Source organism: Podarcis pityusensis, assembly GCF_964106645.2.
Source record: "Podarcis pityusensis genome assembly, chromosome: 3".
NCBI lineage: Eukaryota > Metazoa > Chordata > Lepidosauria > Squamata > Lacertidae > Podarcis > Podarcis pityusensis.
Window position 1 is genome coordinate 77,718,593 of NC_138026.1, and position 25,829 is coordinate 77,744,421.

Consider the following 25,829-nt stretch of genomic DNA (forward strand, 5'->3'; position numbering starts at 1 on the left):
ATTCCCTGTCTTTTTCTTTCCGCTGCTCCAAGGGGTTGGGGACTCTCAAGAGCATATTACATGAAACATAGAAGACTTCAGGGAAGAAAATAGGAAGGGGCAAACTATTTGGTGAGGGGAAGTCCACTTGTGTGACTTTGGGCTTTGCACAGTGTGTACTTAGCACATGTCTTTCTTTTTTTTAAGTGGGAGATTTTTCTTAGTAAAACAAGAGAATTTGACTTTAAAAGTTCGTTTGTAAGTATGGTGTTCTTTTCACGTGGTTTCAGAGCTGCCATGAAGAAGATGATGATAATGAAGAGGAAGTCAAGAGTTTTGAAGTAAGATTGTTATTACTGTTTACATCTTACGTTTTATATTGTACATTATTTCATAACATCTAACTAGCATTTTTTGGTTCATGGTTTTCTATATTTAATGCCCTTTAGACATAGCATAACTATCCTTCCATGTTATCTGTTTGAATACCACACCACTAAAAGCAAAATCCAATTATCAGATTTTACACTGCTTTCAAAATACACTAGTGAGGGGCTTTGATGGGAATGTTGTTCCACATTTAAAATGTAGCCATTTGGAAAGTATTCTTTGCAAAAGTTGTAAATAGACAAAACACAGTGCCCTTGCTCTCCAAATGCATACAAGCAATCTAGAGATTGTAGCTTGATATTAGGTAGAAGATGTACCATCACGTCCGTTAGATGCAGTATGTAAAATGTTTTCTAGGCCAAGATCAGCACATAGTTGTTGTTGTTTAGTCGTTTAGTTGTGTCCGACTCTTCGTGACCCCATGGACCAGAGCATGCCAGGCGCTCCTGTCTTCCACTGCCTCCTGCAGTTTAGTCAAACTCATGCTGGTAGCTTCGAGAACACTGTCCAACCATCTCGTCCTTTGTCGTCCCCTTCTCCTTGTGCCCTCAATCTTTCCCAACATCAGGGTCTTTTCCAGGGAGTCTTCTCTTCTCATGAGGTGGCCAAAGTATTGGAGCCTCAGCTTCACGATCTGTCCTTCCAGTGAGCACTCAGGGCTAATTTCCTTAAGAATGGATGCGTTTGACCTTCTTGCAGTCCATGGGACTCTCAAGAGTCTCCTCCAGCACCATAATTCAAAAGCATCAATTCTTCGGCGATCAGCCTTCTTTATGGTCCAGCTCTCACTTCCATATATCACTACTGGGAAAACCGTGGCTTTAACTATACGGACCTTTGTTGGCAAGGTGATGTCTCTGCTTTTTAAGATGCTGTCTAGGTTTGCCATCTCCTTTCTCCCAAGGAGCAGGCGTCTTTTAATTTCGTGACTGCTGTCACCATCTGCAGTGATCATGGAGCCCAAGAAAGTAAAATCTCTCACTGCCTCCATTTCTTCCCCTTCTATTTGCCAGGAGGTGATGGGACCAGTGGCCATGATCTTCGTTTTTTTGATGTTGAGCTTCAGACCATATTTTGCGCTCTCCTCTTTCACCCTCATTAAAAGATTCTTTAATTCCTCCTCACTTTCTGCCATCAAGGTTGTGTCATCTGCATATCTGAGGTTGTTGATATTTTTTCCGGCGATCTTAATTCCATCTTGGGATTCATCCAGCCCAGCCTTTCGCATGATGAATTCTGCATATAAGTTAAATAAGCAGGGAGACAATATACAGCCTTGCCGTACACCTGTCCCAATTTTGAACCAATCAGTTGTTCCATATCCAGTTCTAACTGTAGCTTCTTGTCCCACATAGAGATTTCTCAGGAGACAGATGAGGTGATCAGGCACTCCCATTTCTTTAAGAACTTGCCATAGTTTGCTGTGGTCGACACAGTCAAAGGCTTTTGCGTAGTCAATGAAGCAGAGGTAGATGTCTTTCTGGAACTCTCTAGCTTTCTCCATAATCCAGCGCATGTTTGCAATTTGGTCTTTGGTTCCTCTGCCCCTTCGAAATCCAGCTTGCACTTCTGGGAGTTCTCGGTCCACATACTGCTTAAGCCTGCCTTGTAGAATTTTAAGCATAACCTTGCTAGCGTGTGAAATGAGTGCAATTGTGCGGTAGTTGGAGCATTCTTTGGCACTGCCCTTCTTTGGGATTGGGATGTAGACTGATCTTCTCCAATCCTCTGGCCACTGCTGAGTTTTCCAAATTTGCTGGCATATTGAGTGTAGCACCTTAACAGCATCATCTTTTAAAATTTTAAGCAGTTCAGCTGGAATACCATCACTTCCACTGGCCTTGTTATTTGCAGTGCTTTCTAAGGCCCATTTGACTTCACTCTCCAGGATGTCTGGCTCAAGGTCAGCAACCACACTACCTGGGGTGTACGAGCCATCCATATCTTTCTGGTATAATTCCTCTGTGTATTCTTGCCACCTCTTCTTGATGTCTTCTGCTTCTGTTAGGTCCTTACCACTTTTGTCCTTTATTATGGTAATCTTTGTACGAAATGTCCCTTTCATATCTCCAATTTTCTTGAACAGATCTCTGGTTCTTCCCATTCTGTTGTTTTCCTCTATTTCTTTGCATTGCTCGTTTAAGAAGGCCTTCTTGTCTCTCCTTGCTATTTTTTGGAAATCTGCATTCAATTTCCTGTATCTTACACTATCTCCCTCACATTTTGCTTGCCTTCTCTCCTCCGCTATTTGTAAGGCCTCGTTGGACAGCCACTTTGCTTTCTTGCATTTCCTTTTCATTGGGATGGTTTTTGTTGCTGCCTCCTGTATAATGTTGCGAGCCTCCATCCATAGTTTGTCAGGCACTCTGTCTAACAAATCTAAATCCTTAAACCTGTTCCTCACTTCCACTGTGTATTCATAAGGGATTTGACTTAGATTGTATCTTACCGGCCCAGTGGTTTTTCCTACTTTCTTCAGTTTAAGCTTGAATTTTGCTATAAGAAGCTGATGATCTGAGCCACAGTCCACTCCAGGTCTTGTTTTTGCTGACTGTATTGAGCTTCTCCATCTTTGGCTGCAGAGAATATAATCAATCTGATTGCGATGACCAGCTTGTTCTCTTGGCAGAACTCTATTAGCCTTTGCCCTGCTTCGTTTTGAACTCCAAGGCCAAACTTGCCAGTTGTTCCTTTTATCTCTTGACTCCCTACTTTAGCATTCCAATCTCCTATAATGAGAAGAACATCCTTCTTTGGTGTCAATTCTATAAGGTGTTGTAAGTCTTCATAGAATTGGTCAATTTCAGTTTCTTCAGGACCAGTGGTTGGTGCATAAACTTGGATTACTGTGATGTTAAAAGGTCTGCCTTGGATTCGTATCGAGATCATTCTATCATTTTTGAGATTGCATCCCAATACAGCTTTTGCCACTCTTTTGTTGACTGTGAGGGCCACTCCATTTCTTTTACGGGATTCTTGCCCACAGTAGTAGATATGATGGTCATCCGAACTGAATTCGCCCATTCCCGTCCATTTTAGTTCACTGATGCCCAGGATGTCAATATTTATTCTTGCCATCTCATTTTTGACCACATCCAACTTACCAAGTTTCATGGTTCTTACATTCCAGGTTCCTATGCAATATTTTTCTTTACAGCATTGGACTTTCCTTTCGCTTCCAGGCATATCCGCTTCCAGGCATATCCCCTTCATGGATCACTGCCTTGCCGTGGCGAAGGGGCTTGAATAACTCGGAGAAGCTATGAACTATGCCGTGCAGGGCCACCCAAGATGGACAGGTCATAGTGGAGAGTTTTGACCAAATGTGATCCACCTGGAGCAGGAACCGGCAAGCCACTCCAGTATCCCTGCCAAGAAAACTCCATGGACAAAGACAAAAGGCATATAAAAGTTATGACGCTGGAAGATGAGCCCCTCAGGTCAGAAGGCGTCCAACATGCTACTGAGGAAGAGTACAAGTACAAGTAGATTCAGAGCTGATGAAGCGGCTGGGCCAAAGCCGAAAGGACGCTCAGTTGCGGATATGCCTGGAAGCGAAAGGAAAGTCCAATGCTGTAAAGAGAAATATTGTAAAAAAATCAGCACATAGAATAGTGCTCAAAAGGCAAGAGAAGATCAGTGAAGATGTAGCTGCACAGTTGCAGTCTGTTTCCAGTATCTTCCTTCCTGTAAGTGCCCGTTATGAGGTGTGTTGCTGTAATCTGCATAATCCAAAAGCTCCAAGTACCAACAAAGGTAGTTGCTTGTAGATTTTATTTACTAAAGTTAGGCCCCTTCAAGTTCTATGAAGTTTTCAGTAGGAAGGACAGGATTTGGCTTTCCTTACAAAACACTAAGGAATTCCCTCCTGTCGCTTCAACTTTCTTCTGCCTTCCCAAAATGAAGTGAATTTCCCTTCCATCTTTTGTGGAGGGTGAATGTTCCCTCTATTCCTGTGGATAGAAAGATGCTGGAAAAGGTAGCCAGGAGAGGTGGTCCCTGCAAGACATTTTGTACCCAGTGTCAAAACACATGAAGGATGATTGAAATGTGAACAGTGCCTGCATCTCATATTAGTCCCATTCTTCTCTCTTTAAATAAATATGCACAGGGACCCTACTGCTATACATGTGTTTTAAGCAGGAATGGAGGTGATATACAAAGGGATATGCCACTCACATATTTTGTACTTTGGTGATCATGCCCAAGTACGAAGTTTCACAGGAATTGTTCCTTGGTCTTCTCATAAGAAGTAATATCCTCATGATTTCACTGCAATGTTTCTAAGAAAGTGGCTGATCTAGGAGAACTTCAGGGCTAAGAATTGCCTGTTCTTCTAAAGTCTCTGAGCTCCCCATTATTTTGGTCTGGTTTCAGCAGCAGTCACCTCTCCTACATCAGTACTCCATTATGGCAAGATAATTAATAGAGAGTCAGAGCCCTAGGTTGAAGAGGTGTCACTCACTATCATACTAATGACCCTGGATTCTACATTTCTGCAATATATTTTCCAGAGAATCCTATTTACATGCTGAATAGGAGCAACTGGCAAGACACAACCAAACCCTGTGGGATTTTACTCACCACAATCTTCTAGGATTTCCTTGCCACTTAGCAATTTTTTTGTTCCTGTTTAATTTGTCTTCGCCTCTACATGATTCTATGTCTCTATTCATTATCAGTGTATAATTTCATAGGTTAACCAGGCTATTGTCAGCCAACAATCAAAATCAATGTGTTTCTCAAGACTCAACTGGTGTGATATCCTATCTTGCACACAGAAGGGTAGAGATAAATTATTTTAGGGGGCAACAATCTTCTTGATATGCTTTATCATTGAAACACTGCATTTTTTAAAAAAAATAGAACTTGGGTAGTTTTCTCATGCAAACTTGAGAGATGTGTCAGTGTGATAAGTCAAAAACTACAATTAACTGAGTTATTAAAAATATAAGGGATATTGTTATCTCACATGTTAGAGATACAGAGGATATTATTTACATCCAATAAAGGTCCTGGAGGTAGATATGTTACAAGTGTTAGTATGTGGGTTTTTTAAGAAAAATTATTCCTACCTGCATTAAGAACATTCATGAAGCATTTTTGTTTTGATATGTAAAAGTATTTAGTGATGTATATAGTTTACAGCACATGTGATAATGGCCATTAATTGAAATTAAATATAGTAAAAACTGTTATTTATTTAATTGAAAATAAAGAGATCAGATTGCACAGTTTCCACCTCATAAATTCTCATATTCTGGAGCTTCCCTTTTTTATATATATGATCAAAGGAATGTTCTTAGGCACTCAGTAAGGAATCTGTTTGTTCATGGGTCATTCTCCTTCATAGAAGACAACATGCAAGCAGCACTTGGAATGTTGCCCAATGGATATGGTGGACATATACTTAAAAATAAATAAATGCTGACCACTATCAGAAAGTGATTACATGTGCTGATTCGTGCACTGTTAGATTTTTTAGGTAAATGTAGGAGGAAAGCTTTTTGTGTTCCTCTTTCTTCATCAGTAAAATAGAAATAGTTCACAGAGGCTGTGAAAAACACATTAAATATTGTTTTGATGTAGAACTGTTGTTTTTTGTCGTATCCCTCTCCCTGTCTTCTCCCATCATCCTTGTTTGCTATTACTAATCATTGTTGTCCATGAACTACATTTCTTTGTTTTTGTTAACTAGTTTATTTCAGTCTTTTATATGTCTGTGATAAATCTTAGTAAAAATTTCACATATTTTAAAGTACTTTTTGCATAATATCTTTCTACAGTATTCTAGCAAGATGCATCCAGCAGAATTATGGTTGAATGAAAGAAACTGCCAGTGACCAAGAAAAGGGAAAAAAGTAGATTAATCAGCTTCCGTATCTGTCACTGTGCACATTTGGAAGTCATTAATGCTATTGTTTGGAAAATTTTAATATCTCATTCTAATTTTGAAAAGAAAAGTTGTTGTGTAGAGGAAAAGGACGAACTGAATAACTGCATAAAGTAGATTCAGACTTTTCTTCCTTGTTTTAGTTTTTCTGTTTTAAGTTGCCTACAGAGACGTGGAAGCAAGGGATAGTTCTTTTATGAAATATATATTTGGTTGATCAGTTATCATTGGAGTACTTTGGACACTTTTTTCTTATTGCTATTTCACTTCTTATCCTCGCCTTTCCCTAAGGTCACAGGATCCCAACGCAGCAAGGTAAAATAATGTGTGTGTGTTTATGTGGGTCTAATTTTGTGGTATTTAGTTTTGTTAGACCCAACATCTTGGACAAGCTCTCTAAGGATGCTTTCATACATTTCTGAATCTTTTCAGTTCCAAGAGTGACACATGCTCTCTTTTTTTAAAAAAACAAATTCAATGCTTTCTACAATTTCTATTGTAAGAATTAGAATAATAAACTATATTAGGTATACCATACAAAAAACCCCATGGCAAATGAAGCAACTTTTCATTTATTTTCTGTCATCTTCAAAATTTAGTTTGTGGACTAAGTACTCTTGACCACAGTGCAATTTATGATTGTGAAAGCTGAACAGAGTGATCAATAAGAGACTATTTCCATTACTAATTGATAGCAGTCTATTTGGTTGTTTATTGGGATTAAAATATTACTTGGCATCATGTGTGTCAGAGAATGTACTGATAATTTGCTATATAACGACCTTATGTTACTATTTATCCTGGTGTACTGTGCCACGAATATACTAGGGTAAACAATGAAATACAGAGTCTTGCCAAACACTGATTATAAAATGTTTAATTTTACTTTATAAATAGTGGCAGACTTTTGAAAAAGTTTGACTTCAAATTTTATATTTCTAATAAAAGAAGACTTTTGGACAAGAACCCATTCTTGTTTCCATCCCAGCAAACAAGCCAAAGTGAGGAATATCCTGCACTCATATACTAACTCAATGTAAGCCACGCAAACTGCTGTCTCCTAAAGGTAAAGGTCAAGGGGACCCCTGACCATTAGGTCCAGTCGCGGACGACTCTGGGGTTGCGGCACTCATCTTGCTTTATTGGCTGAGGGAGCCGGTATACAGCTTCCGGGTCATGTAGCCAGCATGACTAAGCCACTTCTGGCGAACCAGAGCAATGCATGGAAACACTGTTTACCTTCCTGCCAGAGCGGTATCTATTTATCTACTTGCACTTTGACGTGCTTTCAAACTGCTAGGTTGGCAGGAGCAGGGACCAAGCAACGGGAGCTCACCCCGTTGCGGGGATTTGAACCGCCGACCTTCCGATCGGCAAGCCCTAGGCTCTGTGGTTTAACCCACAGCGCCACCCGCGTTGTACAAGTCTCCTAGTACTTGACAAATGACAGTGATGTTAATGAACTGTCAACATATTATCAGAAGCACTGTTCAAAGAGATACTGCCATTTCTATTGAACTCATCAGTCTTCGGCATTGACAATCCCTTTATCTGACAGATGTTTCAATATTTGAAGTTACTCTTTGTATTAGTCATGATTAGTTTTTTTTGCCTCTAATCCTGTCTTTATATTTACCCTCAATAAAGGTAAAGGTACCCCTGCCCGTACGGGCCAGTCTTGCCAGACTCTAGGGTTGTGCGCTCATCTCACTCTATAGGCCAGGAGCCAGCGCTGTCCGCAGACACTTCCGGGTCACGTGGCCAGCGTGACAAGCTGCATCTGGCGAGCCAGAGCAGCACACGGAACGCCGTTTACCTTCCCGCTGCCAAGCGGTCCGTATTTATCTACTTGCACCCGGGGATGCTTTCGAACTGCTAGGTTGGCAGGCGACGGGAGCGCGCCCCACCTCGGGGATTCGAACCGCCGACCATGCGATCGGCAAGTCCTAGGCGCTGAGGTTTTACCCACAGCGCCACCCGCGTCCCTATTTACCCTCAATAGCTTAGGACAATTAACCTCACTAATTCTTTTCATCCTATACTAAAGAACCTAAGGTATTGGTTGTTATGTCCATTTCAAAGGATTGGATAGTAAATGATAAACCCTAGGCTGTAATTCAGGATTGCTCTATTCACTTCTCTTGGTTCGCATCTCATTGTTATACAAATTTTGTGAGATAGAGGGTTTTAAAGCATTTACCTTGAACAATAAATGCTGACTGATCAACAATCCCACTAAATGGCTAAGTCTCTTAACTCAAACCTTGAAGCATTTTCATTCATACTCCTGTGTGAATATGGATGAGCTTATTTCTTTTAATAATCTCTTTCACAAGGAGACAGTTACAACAAATGGGTAGCACATCCTCCATTGTCTTCATAGAGTGATGAATTCCTCAGGTTTTTTTTTATAAGGCTCATACCACATAACAGCAACCTATTCCACATAACGCACATATTGAAACACTCCACTTGGATCAATTGATGGTCTGGGAGCATTCACGGCTATAGCAATACTGAAGCTAACAGTTGTGGACTCTTCAGTTCTGTCATGTGACCTGTCAACCCAGCATAGAACACTACTTTAAGGGCTTGCTTTCCCTCTGCTAGGCTTAGGCAGAGCATCAGCAGCCTCACTACTGAATGGTGTGTGGATCTGGTACAACTCTGTTGGCTTAATTTACAATGTCTTGCTTTATGCTAGGTTATTTTGCATAGGATTACTAATTTATATATAGTCATATCCTACCAATTCCTGCCACGTTATATTGTTACTGGCAACCCCAATCCCTGCCAAGCCATGCATGGGATTCCAGGGGTCTTGACCCTCAGCTAGGATCTGTGCTTCTTTGGAGAATTGAAGACGTGGCGGAGGCTGTTGTAGCTGTAAGAAATATGGTTTATTCACATCGTTACTCCTGAGTTTAGATGGAGTTGGAATTTTACAGCATGGTCTCAAAGGGACTTGTTCCCCACAGGATTCCAGCACTGGAGTCCAAGGCATCTCGCCCAGCTTGCTATCAGCCAGCCTGCTCAAGGTGGATCTCTCTATGTTCTCCCTTCTTCCCAGCACACCTTACTGAAGACACACTTTCCCCATCACCCATCTCACACCCCCTATTACCTTGGCAACCTTTGTCTTCCCAGGCCCAAGTATTCCTTATATTAACACCTCTATCCCAGGTGAGGCATTGGCTTGGAAAGGAAACTTACCCTGTATTTTTCCACTGGCCTGCAATCTTACCTTCTATACTCCAAATAGTCAAAATCCTGTCATTTATTAATGTCTAGGGTTTAGGGCCCCCTCCACCCAAACTATAACACCACATTAATACTTGAGGGTGGTTCAACTAGCTCTCCTTTGATGTCCCTTCATTTCACTTACAATACTACAATACTTCAATAATTTCCCATTATCGCTTTTATGTGCATCTAATGAATTCTCTTAATATTCTGTGGCTAGGATCCAACAATGGCTTTTCACTTGCCTGTGATAGTCCTTTTTTGAAGTCGTTTTTTCTAGTGGAAGAGTATTGCATTAGAAAAGAAACCGCAAGTTTTTCCATTGGTGCAGGCCTTTGCACAACCCGGATTGATTCACTGTGGTGCTGATACATTATTCTGTTTACAGTTGCTTGAGACTTCACGGGACAGCTGCAATATTTTTGTGTGTGCATGTCAGTTTAGATAGATCATTTTTAATTCAGCTGAGTGCAACTGCAGAATTACTAGGCTGTAAAGAAATATAACAACATTTATTTGCATGATACACTCTATTTATTACTTGACAATTGGCACAAACCATTTGCTTTCAATACTTGTTTCCCTGGGCAATACTTCATAGCATATGTTCCAAGTTACTTTGCTTATCTATAATATTCCATATCTGTAATACAGTGCACCCTCAACTTATGCAAGGGTTACGTTCTTTGCACAAAATCAGAACTCCTGAACCACCTTTGCTGTCCAAGATCTCACAAGTTGGGGGCTGTCTGAGATCTCATGAGATGGCTCTGAGAAGATTATGCAGATGGTATGTAAGGTGGAGGGTATGCTTTCTGCTGCGAGAAAACTGTGGAAAGAGCCTTTAAGCCCTCTGCCTTACTTAGTGGGCTCTGGGATGTGAGATCTTGGTTTTTCTGGGTCTCAGCTGAAACTGGGTCCCTTCAGATTTGCCACTGCAATTCCCATGTTGGTAGTTGCTTCTCTCTCTCCTTTAAAAATTGTTTAAGGGCTGCTAGCACTGGCTTTGGTTGAAGAAGCAGAAGTCTAGTTGCTACCCTGTTTCCTCCTCAGAATGCCTCTGCAATGATTCATGGACACACTAGACACATTCTGCTGGCATTCTGTAGAGGTAAAATAGTGGAACGGGGAAGTTTCAGTCATTTCATCTGCTTGTAGGTGAAAGGATAAAATTTCATTCCCAACACATTACTTTTAGCATAGTACCTGTGACGTAAACAATCTGGGATTCTGAAATAAATTCTTCTGGAATTTCTTGACTATTAACGTCTTACATAAATGTGGTTCACTTTGCCGTGGGTCTGAATCATAACTTCACTATTTACTATTATGGATAAATTTAAAAAAACTACTACAATCATTGGTTTAAAACAATGAAAGTGAGAAAAGGCTCATATATCACAAAGTAATTGCTTCAAATGGTGCTTTCACAATTTGTTTTAAAGCTTTTGTTCTAAAGCAGCTGGAGATGAACTTCTTTTAATGGAAGTTGAGAGTCTGGGGCTGCCGCCACCCCATACACTAGTTCACCTCACTCTCTCAGTGATCTTGCATGCATCTCTCCAGAATATGTGTGTCAGGGAACTGCCATCAGTGCCGGAGGGAGAGAGCAAAATCCAGAGGGATTCCGCAGAGCGTCCTGGGAGTGGGAGAGGCAGCCCATCTTCTGGGGAGGAGAATCAGCGTAGCACCAGTGGAGAAGGGGGGCAGATGGGGGAAGCGGCGAGGCGGTCCCATGACTCCTTGCCGGGGACCAGCAGGGAGAGCAGAGGTCCTCCGCTGCCTACGCCCTCCTTGTGCAGAAGGCTTTCGCGCAGAGAGAGTAGGAGGAGACTAGGCGTCAAAGAGCTTCTTTGCTGGAAGAAGTTTAAGAAACACCCACTGACGGATACTGCCAGCGATTGAGACAGCCACAGGTGAGTGGCTGTCCGGACAGGAAAGGTTCACTCAGGCAACCCAGCCAGGTGTTTGCACCAGCTTACGCACGAGCAACCCCTAGAACCACTACCATGTGCATCCTAACCGTTGAGCCATTATACACATAACTATTTGTGAAATTAATCTATAATGAGACATTTAATAGTGTTGTTTCACGTGGAAGAAGACATTCAGCAGGAACAAGATTGTATTACATTTGTCACATACCTGTATATTTGTGTTCTGTGTTAAAGTATGCAATAATGTTCCTTTTCTTCAAATCATTTTTTTTGTGTGTTCTGAATTGTTGCCCCTCCACCCTCTTTCCAAGCTGATTTATTTTCCTGCCTCTTCACAAATAAAATGGATTTGTATAGGCTCAATTGCTCTTTAAAGGGAAAAATTAGATAGTGCTATCTAATAACTCTTTGGATTTCGTTCTCGCTACTACCACTTGCTACTGGAAATGACTTTCCTGGTGAAATAATACAAAATTACTTCCACTCAACTCTCCTTCAGCTGAAAGGGGAGAGTCCTCATGCTAATGTGTTGTTGTTGTTATTGTTTCTAAAATGATGGCAAAAATGGATAAGTGATTTTTTTCTGTGGAATGGAAAGAAAAAGATGGTTGGGTCTAAAAAAAAGAAATGTAGAAAAAATATTCAAAAGACTTTTGAGTCAAAATATTGTATTGCAGCTTCATTGAAACGGTGTTGTTGTCATGTCTTGGTTGTGTGTGTCTTTGTTTTTGTTTCTCCCCTCATAGGAAGAGGTTTAAACAAAAATGCAAACTTATATGCCATATATTCCACTTTTCCTAATCTGTGCTTTATTTAGATTTCTTATAATGCTTGAGAAATTTCAGCCATAGGAAGAGAATAATAATACTTATGCATTTTATTTTCACATTATGATTACAGAGCAGCAGCAGCAAATGTAAGAATTCTCTGGTAACAAAATAACTGACACAGTCCATTCATCATCGTGTTTAGTTGAAAATAAAGTTTACTGTTGTTCATTCCCAATCAAGTGTGCATAAAATTAGAACTTTTGAGTTAAGGATTTTCCCCTTTAACTGTTATTAAATACATTTTCTCCCCCACCTAAATATTTAGATTTTTGATGTTGAATATATCCAGAGCTTTAAATTGTTTAAGCCTCTTCTGTCTTCCAGTGTCTACTTTTTTCTTTCTTTTTGCTTTTGTTTATAGTAGCAAAACTGACTACATCTGCTGCAACTGCTTTTAGGTCCTACATAATGTGGCGGTTTTTGATGTTATATGACTTAATAGTGTCATGCTCCATTAACCTGGACCTTTGGATGGATTCCCAGTTATAGGGCTCTATGCAACTTCAACTTTTCACTATAATTCTAAATTTTCCAGCATTCTCCCATTTATTACATGAAAGCTGAAAGCTAAACGCTATCTAGATTATCCTTTTTAGATTTGAGATTTATTCAAAGTAAAGATCAGTCAATGCCTATCCATCTATAGCACATCAAAATTGTAAAATTTAAAGGTGAACCAAAGCTTACCCTCTTATGTCACCTTACTTGAAATTGACACATCTCCCTAAATTATGCATCTTATAAAATAGTCACTGAATATATAACATATTCTTTTATCATATTGCGTGAGTTTGAATTGTAAGAGAGATGAACTGAACTTTAATAAGAGACTCAAACTAGATAATATTTTAACATAATGTGAAAACTGCAGCACCAGAATAGTACAAAACAACATTTTTGAGACAAGACAATATACAAACTCAGGTATATGAATTCTAGCCTAATTATTTCCAGTTGAGACAATTCTTCACTGAAAAACCTGGCACTAAATTTCTACCATACGGAAAAAAGAGCAAGGAGATCGGAAGTCTGTAAAAGAGATGTTGGATATACAGTATTGCATATACTGTATCAGACTAAAGTTGCTATAGAGCTCATACCTACATAAAAGGTACAATGTGAACTTAAGTTAAATGGCTGGGATTTATGTTTAGGAAAAAGAAATGGAAAAGCAAAAGCTCCTGTACCAGCAAGCAAGACTGCATGATCGAGGAGCTGCTGAAATGGTCCTTCAGACAATTAGTGCCAGTAAAGGTAAAGGCTTTAAAATTGTATATGTATATGCTATATCTGGTGAAGATTTTAATTTAACGTTCTCTTCCATCTTGCTCCATCAGAAAGGTCAACATTTGTTTTCTGTTCCCAAATATTCCTGGCCAGAAGTGTGTATGTGTACAAAGGCTTGGGAGGTCTTCTCTTGAGCCAGAAGGAGACATAGGTGTCAAAAATAGGGCCGACCTTCACTTACAGTAATAATATCAGCACTGGAGCTGAGAGAGAGGCAGCACATGAGGCTACTGCCAGCAGCCCATGCTGGTCCTCATAAGCTGTTTCTGGTGCCACTGATGGAATCAGAAGAGGGAACCATGGTGATGACTTCAAGGTGTAGGCAGGAGCCCTGCAGGTGGGTGGGTGGGTGGCATTGTCTCTGCTCTCAAGGCACATTTGCTGCTCCTTGCTCCACAATAGCTAGGAAGCTTACAGGAAAATCGCATGTGTTTCTGGCCTCCAGGCAGCCTCCAGATCTTCTCAGCTTAGAGCTTAGTTAGAGGCATTGAGTGAGGATTTAAGTTCTTCACTTAAAGTGACAGCTACAAGCATCCAACTCTCTTCCTTGAGATGACTGGCTCATGACTCTCTCGGACTGGGTGTAGATTTGGGGAATACAAGTAGGAGGGAGACCCCTGTCGTTCTGCTTCTCTGAGGTGTTTGAAGGCGAAATTAAAAGTGACATTAATTGCCTGGTTGCGGTTAATTTGTTAACTTAAAAGCAGCCACAGGAGAAAACCTGAGCAGCCTTAGGCAGGGCAGACTTTGGTCTTTCAAATTTCAGTGGCGCCCTGTGCGAGGCCAACCTTCAGTGCTCTCCTGCCTCTCACCTTCTGTTCTGCTCAGTTCACTACATCATAGTTGTAGCGCCTGCAACACCTCCTAGGCTTGGCATCAGTCACACTGCCCTAAATCTGCCTCTGCCACAGGACTATAACAACTAGGCAGCCAAAATTTAACCCCTTTTCTCCAAGGACAAAATAGTCCCAATACGGTCTCTCCAAAGCTGCCATTTGCATTTCATTGGTATTGGGGGTGGATTTCTTTCTCATGTGTTGGGGAAAGTACTAGGAAAGATTAAGAGCATAAGAAAAGCCTGCTGGATCAAGCCAATGGCCTATCTAGTCCAGCATCCTGTTCCCATAGTGGCCAACCACTATGGTGTCCAGTTTTCCAAAACTCAAAGCCTGTTTCTACAATCACCTCATGGGTGAATGTATATAACTGAATTATATTAACTAAAGTAAATAAAAAATTATCAGCCCATTAATTGAAAAAAGTATACATTTTCAACTGGCCATGCATAAGAGGGGCAGCTATGACAGCGCTGCTTTGGCATGTCCTTTAGATAGACAACTGCCCAGCCTTATCTCTGGTTTTTAAAAATATTTGTGTTGCATCAAACTTTTATGGTCTAATTGGTGTTTATTATTTCTCTTAATTTTAAACCATAATTTATATTATTCATGTTTTACTGTTTAAATTGTTTGTATGTTTATTAGCATACAAATTATTTAGAAGTTTTGTAAATAAATGTTTACTTTTCAGGTGAGATGGGTCCAATGGTTGCAGCCACCCTAAAACTTGGGATTGCCATCTTGAATGGAGGAAATTCTACTGTTCAGCAGGTAATTTAGCTGGTATCTCAATGTTAATTATTTCTTTCATTTCAGACACAAGTATTCTCGTATCTTATTTTGAATAGATGCACTTTTTGAAGACGGCTTAACATTTGTCACTAATCAAAAATAAGAAAATATTTTGGAGCTCTCAGATTTTGTAAAGATTGCTTGGCCAAGCAGTAAAAAGTTCTGTTTCTGCCTACCAGCCCTACAGAATCCAGGTGGCTAGTGACAAGAAAAAGAGCGTCATAACATAAAAGGCCCTGAGTCAAGTAAGCGGGATAAGGACTGCAGCCTAAGCCCCCTCCCACTTCGCTCCAGTAAACTTGCCTCCACTCAACAAACTGGCATGAAGCCTGCAAGTTTTGAACTTTGAAAAGGCGCATATTGCATTAATTTTTTTCTGACTTTAGGGGAAAGGAGGGAGGATTCAACTCAGTAGTAGGGGAGCAGGAGGAGGAGAGAAAGAGATTGATGCTGATCTGCAGCTGCCTTTGTGCCTGGCTGATTTACAGCTGGGGGCCCATCCCCTAGCCACCTCCATTCTTCATACGACGCCACATCTTGCCACACTACTGTGGCCGTTTTACTGGCTAATTCTCACTTGCACACTCTTTGATTGATCTACCTTCATACTCCCTTGCCATTTCTCCTGCTGCTCAGCTCCCAGTGCTTGTCTAAACTCACAGCCTCACAGATTTCTGGGGTGATTTTTGTACCCCAGCGGGGGCCGCCTCTGCCCACCTGGAGATGCCAAAAGTTGCATTTGGGAGATTTTACATGCGAAGCATTTTCACTCTCACTGAAATATAGTCCTTTGCTTTCCACCCTAAATTTTCTCTTTTTAAATCATCCAGAAACTTTGTATCTTCTAAAAATGCTATTGGTTTTTATTTTTAAATTGCTGCTGCTCTGTTGTGTCTCTTCTGTGTTTTATATGGATCCGTGTACTTTAATGCTTTTACTATTTGCAAGCACTTCTGGAGATTATAGTGGTAGTAGTAGCAGTAGTACTACACACAACATTTTTTTCCTCTTTTTGGTTTGAAGAAAATGCTTGACTACCTCAAGGACAAAAAGGATGTAGGCTTCTTTCAGAGCCTTGCTGGTCTTATGCAGTCTTGTAGGTAAGAGAAAATGACTATATTATTTTACATTACTAAATATGCTATGTTATCGTTAGACATGAAGAAACCAAATTCAGTATCGAAATGCCTATCAGCCTGGCAAAAAAAGTGCCTACCTGTGGATGTTGTTTGTCCTAAGCAAATTTCACAGCACATTTAATTTGTTCCTCTGAAATAATTAAGCCCTTAAAATTCTCTTGAAGCCAAGGCACATTTACTTTAAAAAAAAATCATTAAAGGCTATGCTTCCTTTGTGATAAACCAATGCTTTTGCCAGAAACACTTGATTCACATAAGTATATTTTACTTCACTACAACATAAGATAATGTAATCTGTGGTAAAACTGGAACTATGCATTGCTTTTTTTCATTTTAGTGTTCTTGACCTAAATGCTTTTGAACGCCAGAACAAAGCAGAGGGCCTTGGCATGGTAACAGAAGAAGGATCAGGTATTATCATCTTAATGAAAAATTATGTGTAACTTTTCCCGTTAAATCCACTGAAAAAAGTAAGTCATGTTGAAATGTATTCAGTGAAGGACCGCTGCAAACTAAAGCCACATTCTTTAGTTATTTAAATATTATATCCTCAAATTGTTTAGAGTGTAATTGAATTTTGACAGGAAACCACTTTCCTGAGGGATTTTATTTCTTTATTTATTTTTCATTTTTACCACAGGTAACAATTAGATGTATAAATTCTAAAATTAATAACACCACAGAAAGGTGGCTTCTTCAGGAAATATTTTTGCTTGGAAATGTTTTGAAATCCTTTTCTTCAGTTTTTTTTTCATTAAAAAATACAAGTATCAGAACTTTTGCTTTTGAACCAGTTTGCCTCTTCTATCCCTATCATCAACTCATTCTTAATTTTCCTTTGTTGTCTCTTTGTACTATTTTATTGTTATTGTTTCTGTCCAGGATCACTGAATTATTTTCTATATGTTTAGTTGTTCTACCAATCCTTTCTCTGTATTACCAGTGTATTTCTTCCATAACCTACTTCAGCTAATACTTCTCATATTTTTATTCATTAAAATAAAGGGGAAAAACTTGAATGTTTATTTACCGTTGCATTTTGTAATTTCTTTACTCATATTTTTATGCTGCATGTATCAGTAGTTATTTTGCCTCCAGCTGTTATAACTTGTATATCCTTTATTATTCAAATGTTTTCATCAAGCTAAAAGCCATGCACATTAACTTGACTGAAAACCATTAAAGCACATTAGGATTCCTTCTTTTAAGTTCTGTTCTTTTCTCAAATAGGCTCCACTTTTTTATTGTGGTATGAAAATACACATTTATTTTTCACTCATTTGAGTAAAGTCAGCTCATATGAGTAAAGATAGTCAGATTGCGTACAGATTTGCTTGATCCATTGTTATGCTTCAGAATTCTTTGGACACTGAAGGCATAATTTAATTTTTTTATAATTATTCACAGTAACTCCTGGATTTTCATTTTAATAAGTTCATTTTTCTTTTAAAACTCTACATCTGTTACTTAAACTGTAAAGGCATGCATTTATACATAACTAACATGAATGAATGGTTATCTAATGTCAGGATATATTTATGCCTCCTCGTTTGAAGGATTTTTTCCCCCTGATTTGATGTTTTTGATTCATTGAGAATTGCTAAAAGCAATGCTACGTATATTTTTAATCTGCTGAAACAAATTCTCATGTTTTTCTTTTTTCGTTTTCTTTTTAAAAAAATAAATGTCCTGTCTTTCCCTTCCTCAGTCATCACTCATGAACGTGGTAATTATTGCACACAAATTGCCTTTCTTTTTCCTGTTGTTAGCTTTGTGTCAGCACTGTACAGCTCCTGAACATCATGTAGTTTGTTTTTGTTCTCGGAATTTAAAAGAGTGGGCTCTTTTTATTATTATTATTATGGTTGTATTCTCCAAACTTTACGTTTGTATGCCAACTTTCCCCACATCTTTGTTTTTCCTCCCTTTCTCAGGATTTGCACAGTAACTGGCACACTAGATGTAAGAGCAGCAAGCTTTTTTGGTTTTTCTTTTTCTTTTCCTGCTTCATTTGGTGGTGCTTATTTTCTTAGTGGGCCAAGTATTTGTGATGGTTGGATGTAAACAAAATGTGTGCATATGATATTAAAACCCACCATGTGCTGTAGTCTTCCTGTAGCATTTTTGTTGTGTATTTAATGTGGCTTTATGGCTGCATTGGTCTGTGCAATCATAGGAAATCAGTGGAGGATCCAGAGTTGGGTTTGGAGGTGGGATAGGAAGGGATGATGATATCTGATGAGGTCCCTCTCAGTGCAGACACACTGAAATCCATGAATTAAGTCATGACTCACTTAAGTCCATCCATTTCAGGGAGTCTACTCTGAGTGTGACTTAGTCAGATATGGCCTGGGACGTTTAGTGACAGAAGATACATTTAGAGTGTAAAAGTAAACATCATTAATGCACGCTAACCAAAATCATTACTGTGCTGATAAGGCTTCGCTTACAGTGTTGTAGATGCTAATGTTCCTCACTGAGTCATGAACTCTAGTGGACAGGGCAAAGCTCAAAACCATTTATTCAGTAGAGATATTAAATTCTAAGGGTGAGTTTGCTGAAATCAGTTTTGACAGGGAAAGAGGTAATATTCCCTCCATTACTCTTCCATAGTTAACTTCTTATAAATGCACCCCTATGTGTTGAAATCACAATTGAACAAATTTCAAATGCAGTATTTGGGCATGGTGATTAAGACCACTGAAAAACGATTATTTCCATGGAAAAGTTATCAAGCACAGTCCTATGTATATCTATGCAAAAGTAAGTCCCATTGAGTTCAAGTGTGTATAAGGCAAGTATGTATAAGACTGCAGCGTTAAATAGTTCCTTTAATCTCTTCCACTGAAACTTCACATACAAATTGCTTAATTTCCTTTAATCTCTTCCTTTGAAACTAAGAAATTCAGAATGCTCAATTTTTAATTGAATGTGCCTTTTTAAAAAGTCATTTGTTAATCACCAGTTATAATTATATAAAATCTCCCTAAAATATGAATGATTCTAAGAGACAAAGACTCCAACAACTTATTTATTCAAAAAAGTAGCCACATACATGATGAAAACCCTCTTCTGATGGAATACTATAATTTTTAAATATTTTGCCCTGAACTATACAGAGTCCATGAATGGACTTCCTCATTCAGTTGGGTAGAGGATATGGGACACGAATGCAGGACTGAAGCATATGGGAAGTTCACACACACAGGGATCCATTTATGTTCGTGATGGGGGACTTTCCAACCCTGCAGTGCACTATAGGTAGACATTATTGATCTCTAAGCAACAAAATGGGAACCTGAAAGCAGAAATTATATAGACACAATTCCTCTAGCAGTCATCTGTATGAACACTGTTGAAAATTTATGGGCTCCAGTGGTATTGGTATAATTGTCAGACAGAACAATGTAGACTACACAACCAGGTATACAACAAGCTACAAAAAGCTGTTTCTTAAAATGGATACTGAAATTACGGAGATCTAATATACTATTTTTCAAAGAACACATTTTTCAAAGTTGAGGGATGTGTTAATTCTTTTGAGTAATGTTATATGTATATAATAATATCCTCTTGGTTTATCAAAGTTTTTATATCTCACTTGTTTAAGTTATGAGCTTTTATTGCAGGTATTTGTTAATACAATTATTTCAGAGAGATCTTTTAACTGGTGGTGTCTCTTTCCACTAACTGTCTCTTTCCACTAGAGAGAAAAAAGAAAATAGCATAGTAAATAAATATGCCAGTTGTTTCCTGTGTACTGCCCCTTCCTCTACAATATATTTCTCCTGATCCCCTCTCACTATGACCAACTTCATGCTTCATGTTCTTAATACTGGACCCCCCACTGGTAAAAACATTGGTGGTTCTCTACCAGATATGTATCTAATTTGTCTTTGTGATGTAATCAATGTTGCGTTTTCTTTATGTGTTACGTTTTAATTGCTGTGGTTATTATTGGGAAAAGGTTCAAAACCAAAGGCATACATTATTGTACATTAAATTACACTACATTTTCATCTTACTCCTTATAATCCGTACAATTTTCACATAAATCATGATAAGCTTGAAAGTGCATTATTTCCTCTCCTTTGAACATTTTAGGATAGTTAACACATAATGTTAACCTGATGTCCAAGATACTTGGGTAATGTTTGAGATGTAAGGTTTTTACTTTCTTACTGATTTTTGGTTTTCTCTTGGTATGAGATCTTAATTTTATGACCCAGACATTGTAGGGGAAGTTTTAAGTATTGTTACATGTATAGTAGAAATATATTTTCTAGTCTGATCATAAGCATGATACCAGACATCACAGCCACTGAGGTTAGTGGGATTTACAAGTGTTGTGTTGCAGCCTAAATACGCACCGGGGCAGAGGGACAGCTGCTTTATGCTATTGCATTGCCTCCCAGTTTTAGCCCTGTCCCTTTTCTTCCAAGAACTGCTGGGTTCCAGAGCATCACTGATGGCTTCTTGAACGAATCCCATTACAAAACGTTTTTGGTCAACACATGTTCTCCTCTTCCTGAATAGCAACAGTGGATTTAGTGCATGCTGTAGCAAGGAAAAGAACATGTACTGTTGTTCAAGAGAACCTGATCTATTTTGTTTGTTTATAATGCTTACTATTAAATTGGTCAACAAAGTGACTTAGTAGCCAGTATCAAAACAATGCAGCTTTCTTCTAGAAAATACAAATGCACTACTTGGGCTGCCTAGGGGCTGTTTCATAGGTACGTTATTGTGAGATAAACCCAGTGTACAGTTGCCACAGGAACGGTTTCATCTATAAACATATGACAAGGGCCAGATTTGGAATCTTGGAATGAAAAGAAATAAATTTGCCTTGCTGGATTGTTACTTTCTCATGTTGCTGGTGAAGCTGATCATTGTGGGATGTAGCACCAACTTGTAGTTGAAGGCAAGAAAGTAAGGTAGGCAGCTCCCAAGAGTCCAGTTCACTTTTCTGCCTTCCTCAAAATGGTCATGTTTGTTCTGCGGCCCAAAACTTTCTCCCCAAGGCATTTGTCCCCAGGGGGTTGTTTTTAACCTTTCTACGTGCCTATTCCATTTCTGTGACTCGGCTACCACTGTCCAGGCTTTGTTCCTTCCCTTTTACTGTCCACGTCAGCCCACCCCCCCATGTTCTTGTCTTCTCAAGTTTTAATCCTCTCCTGACCCTGCTCTTTATCTTCCTTGTGTGTGCCTTAGAAACATATGCACACACATACGCAAAATATGTGTCAGCTTGTGTTTTGAACCACACCCTTCATTCCTCCATGACTTTGCTCTTATCCTTCCTTCTCCATCTTGCCCTGTGTCATCTTGCTTCTTTGTCAGAAGGAGCAGAGTGTGGGGGGACATCAATTTTCCCAGCCAAAAGAGCCATTTGTCTTCCTTAGGAGGACATGAGTCCTGGTCGAGTACACCCTCATGTGTTGAACCACAGGTTTGGCTCTTACCCTTCATGCTCCTCCTAGACATGGCTGCCATCAAACCAGTCCCTTGAGGTGAGTGTCTCTTCAGCATCTACTCCATATTCTTTGTGGTGTTGAAGAGGGACTCAAATTCTTGGACAGTTGTACTTGATCTGAAACTCCCAAATCAACTCAGAATGGAAGCTATCATCTGTACAGGTAGCCCTGCACCCTGATGACATTTTACTTCAAGAGATCTCAAAGAAGCCTACCTCCATCTCTTGCTCCATCCTAGTAATTAGAAATTGCTTTGTTTGCCTTCGGCCAGCACCACTTCCACTTTCAGGCCCTGAAGCCACAGCAGACACTGTAATTCTCCCAAAGGCATACTCTTCCATTGTCTCCTGACACAGAGAGATGCCGCTGCTGCCACCACCACCAACAACAAGAGCACTTGGGCATCACCCTTGTTCCTTCACTGGGCTCAATGAAATTTATTTGTATGCTTTGAATGAAGTGGCATTAGGTAGGAGAGTCCCGCAACAGGTAACCTGCAGCCATATATCTTACCTGAATTTGGTAGAAGAAGAAGAAGAAGAGTTTGGATTTGATATCCCACCTTTCACTCCCTTTAAGGAGTCTCAAAGCGGCTAACATTCTCCTTTCCCTTCCTCCCCCACAACAAACACTCTGTGAGGTGAGTGGGGCTGAGAGACTTCAAAGAAGTGTGACTGGCCCAAGGTCACCCAGCAGCTGCATGTGGAGGAGCGGAGACGCGAACCCGGTTCCCCAGATTACGAGTCTACCGCTCTTAACCACTACACCACACTGGCTCTCACATTGATGAAATTCATCACCAGCACAAGAAAGGACTGTTAGTTCCTACCTGAATTGTAGTTCTGTGTTGCTGATAGAAGCTCATCAAGACCTCCCTAGTTTCTTGGCTGCTTCCAGTTAGTTCAATTAGTTCCTCTATTCTTTTCCTTTATAATGGCAGTTTTACCACAAATTCACTTTTTTCTCCTCTTATAATGTGAAATATGTATGCTTACATGTAACAGTTCAGCCTTCCCCAACCTGGTGGTCCCTGAATGCTTTAGGCTACAACCTCCATCTGCCACAGGTAGGAGGAGTGATGGAAGTTATAGTCCAAAAAAGCTAATCATTAGTGACAAGGAGAGAACAAGACTATGGAGAGATCATTAGTAGTCTGGCATTCAGCACTTTCAAGGGAGTACATACACCACTTTTTATTTCTTCCAGACATTACTTTTGTTTAAATACATCTCTATTTCAGATATTCCATGGCAGTAACATGAAGTCATCTATATGTGTAACAATATCATTTAAATGCAGCATGGGCAATGGCAGTATTTTAGCTAAATAGTTAATGTACAATGAGACTTTAGAACTATCTGAATGTTTAACACAAGCTGTACAAAATTGTATTTAAAGGCTTCTGGCCGAGACTGCCAGTTTTCTTTTATATAAGCACAACATATTCCTTTATTGTAGTTTATTCTGCTGTGTCAAAACTTGGATAGAGATATGAGCAGTCCTTCAAAAAAGGCTTGTACCCATTCTCTCCATTCATTCATTAAGATCAGACTCCCTACAATTTTTATTCCATGGCTCAATGTCACCTTTTAAAATAAATTTCCTTTGAGATACCTGTTGAAGAACTCATCACATATTGCTCTTGAACAAGTCTGATGGAGACCCTGTTTGTGAATCATTTACATAGATTTCTGATAAATTGAAACTTCATATATTTGTAGATTTAGGTAGGTAGCCGTGTTGGTCTGACGCAGTCAAAAAAAAAAATGTCCAGTAGCACATTAGAGACCAACTAAGTTTGTTCTGGGTATAAGAAGTGTGCATGCACATGAAAGCTTATGCCCAAACTTAGTTGATCTCTAAGGTGCTACTGGATAATTTTTTAAATTTATTTCATATATTTATGGCAGGGGTGGGGAACCTCTAATCTGCAGGCTCATCTTGGCCTGCCATGGGGTCCAATTTGGTCTACAAGGTCATTTCCCCCCAAACATGCCCATCGCACATCAGTCCACTGGTGATGTCAGCTGATGGATGGGAGGGCAGGGTTTAATGCTGCCTTGGTGCTTGTTCCATCATGTTTTGATGGTTCTATTCCTACCTGGAGAGCTGATTCCAGAAAGTGGTGCTAGGAGACTTATGCTTATCCCCATGGCATTTGTGCTGTGGTATACTGCAGGATTCAATCTTGTGCTTTTCAACATCTGCATGGAACCACTGATTGACGTCATGAGTTTCACAGTCAGTTGGCAACAAAATGCAAGTGATACTCAATTCTCTTTCCTTTACATCAGAATCAGGTGAGATGTTGGAAGTGCTGAATCACTGTCTGGATGAAGGAGATGGACTGGGTGAAAGCTAACAAACTGAAACTCACTTCCAACAAGCCAGAGATTCTATTGGTGTGTGGTTCAGTCTGTTCTGGAAGGGTCCTCACTCCAGTTTAAATGATCAGGTTGGCAGTCTGAGGAGCACTCATTGATCCAGCTTTGTTGCTAGAGGTCCAAGTGGCCTCAGTAGCATGAACTGCCTTTCAGCAGCTAAAGCTTGTGTGCCATTTGTGATCTCTCCTTGATAGAATGAATGACTATAGTTACCCAAGCTTTGTAAACTTTGGGTTAGACTACAGAAATGCATTGTATGTCGGGCTGCCTTTGAAAACCGTCCAGAGACCAGGCAGTCCAAAACACAGCTGTCAGTGTTTCTGAGCACGATTTGAAGTATTGATACACAAAAACCTTCTGGGTGGTTTCACTATCTGAAGTTAGGTGGACAGCTATAGGGAAGGACTTTCCAGCACCTTACATGCAGAACTCTGGCATGTAATGTCCTTTGGGTGCTAAGCAAAGACCTTTTTATTTTTATTTTACTTCCCCAAGCTTTTAAACTCTGGTTAATTTTGATGCATCCTGTGATTGTTCTATGTACTGCCTTTCTGTGTTTATTTTCTTTTACTGTAAATTGCCCTGGAAATCTTAAATTGAAGGCAGTATAGAAATGTTTCAAACTGAACGAATGGAGGAATAATTCTGCAGGAGCCTCATTGGGTCAGTAATTGGTAGCCCTATTCCAGAAGCTCATTTTAGTCACACTTAAAAAACCAAGATTATATTTCAACTATTATGCAAAGTTCAGAAATTTCTAAAATGTTGCCAAGCCCATGCTACCATTTTTTTGAGAGAAATGTATTTCTAAATTATACATATTTTTCTTATGATAAATAAATACACCTTTCCTGCAAGTGAGTATGACATATATTTGATTTTGAAAACATGCTTTAAGTCTAGATTCACTTATAATCTATGCGGTTTTTTTATATCAATCAGATGAATATGTGAAGCTTCAGAGTTACTTTGCAACTTTTCATAATATTTACTGGCAACTGGCTTTTCCACAGGAGAAAAGGTGATGCAAGATGATGAATTTACTTGTGACCTCTTCCGGTTCCTCCAGTTGCTTTGCGAGGGGCACAACTCAGGTTTGTTTAAATAATGCTATTAACTAATCCAGTGTTGGAGTAACCAGCTATAAGTACTCACTGTAAAAGGCTTAACACCTTAATGAATTTTTCCAAATAGTGCTCCAAATAAGTAAACACAGCATGAAGGAAGAATAGTTATGTAAATTGATAGTGCCAATTTTCTTAAACAGTTGAGCTGTGAAAACAAATTAAATGACATCTCTAGAAACATGTTATACAGGAAAAATAAGTGGAGCAACACTGCTTATTTTGTTGATTCTTTCATTCCCCTAATTGTAAATGTGCATAACACAAGTCTTTTTTTACCAGGTAGACAATCTCCCTAATAGCTATGTAGTACTACTTAGTGCACAGTACTACTACAGTAATCAAGAGATGTTCTTCTCCAATGTAAGTGGACAGAAAGTAGAAAACTAAATTTGATCCTCCCTGTAATTCAATTCAGTTCTCCTACAATATCAAAAAAGTCTTCTATCTCAAGAATAACTATAGTGCATAATCTAGAAAATTAAGCATAATTAAAATGTGTGAAAAAGAAAAAT

At 39.4% G+C, this 25,829-nt stretch overlaps 1 protein-coding gene and 2 long non-coding RNA genes across 20 annotated transcripts in view; 2 read left to right on the top strand and 1 right to left on the bottom strand.

The window, feature by feature from the left end:
- Positions 1-25,829, top strand: part of RYR2 (ryanodine receptor 2) — a 260,198-nt gene that overhangs the window by 204,779 nt on the left and 29,590 nt on the right. For 14 of the 18 annotated variants that reach the window (XM_080997555.1, XM_080997565.1, XM_080997558.1 and 11 more), the window contains 7 exons: positions 270-320; positions 6,554-6,577; positions 13,427-13,526; positions 15,090-15,169; positions 16,214-16,290; positions 16,667-16,740; positions 25,204-25,284. In XM_080997555.1, coding sequence (XP_080853681.1) covers positions 270-320; positions 6,554-6,577; positions 13,427-13,526; positions 15,090-15,169; positions 16,214-16,290; positions 16,667-16,740; positions 25,204-25,284 — 487 coding nt within the window. The remainder of the gene's footprint in view (positions 1-269; positions 321-6,553; positions 6,578-13,426; positions 13,527-15,089; positions 15,170-16,213; positions 16,291-16,666; positions 16,741-25,203; positions 25,285-25,829) is intronic. The other 4 variants (XM_080997568.1, XM_080997564.1, XM_080997563.1 and 1 more) reach the window with 1 other exon arrangement.
- On the top strand, positions 706-5,813 carry LOC308472710. Its single transcript, XR_013983654.1, has 2 exons — positions 706-749; positions 3,985-5,813. It is a non-coding gene; the product is annotated as an uncharacterized lncRNA (long non-coding RNA).
- Positions 8,168-25,829, bottom strand: part of LOC308472713 — a 73,080-nt gene continuing 55,418 nt past the window's right edge. The window contains exon 3 of the long non-coding RNA XR_013983659.1: positions 8,168-9,995. This is a non-coding gene — a long non-coding RNA (uncharacterized lncRNA). The remainder of the gene's footprint in view (positions 9,996-25,829) is intronic.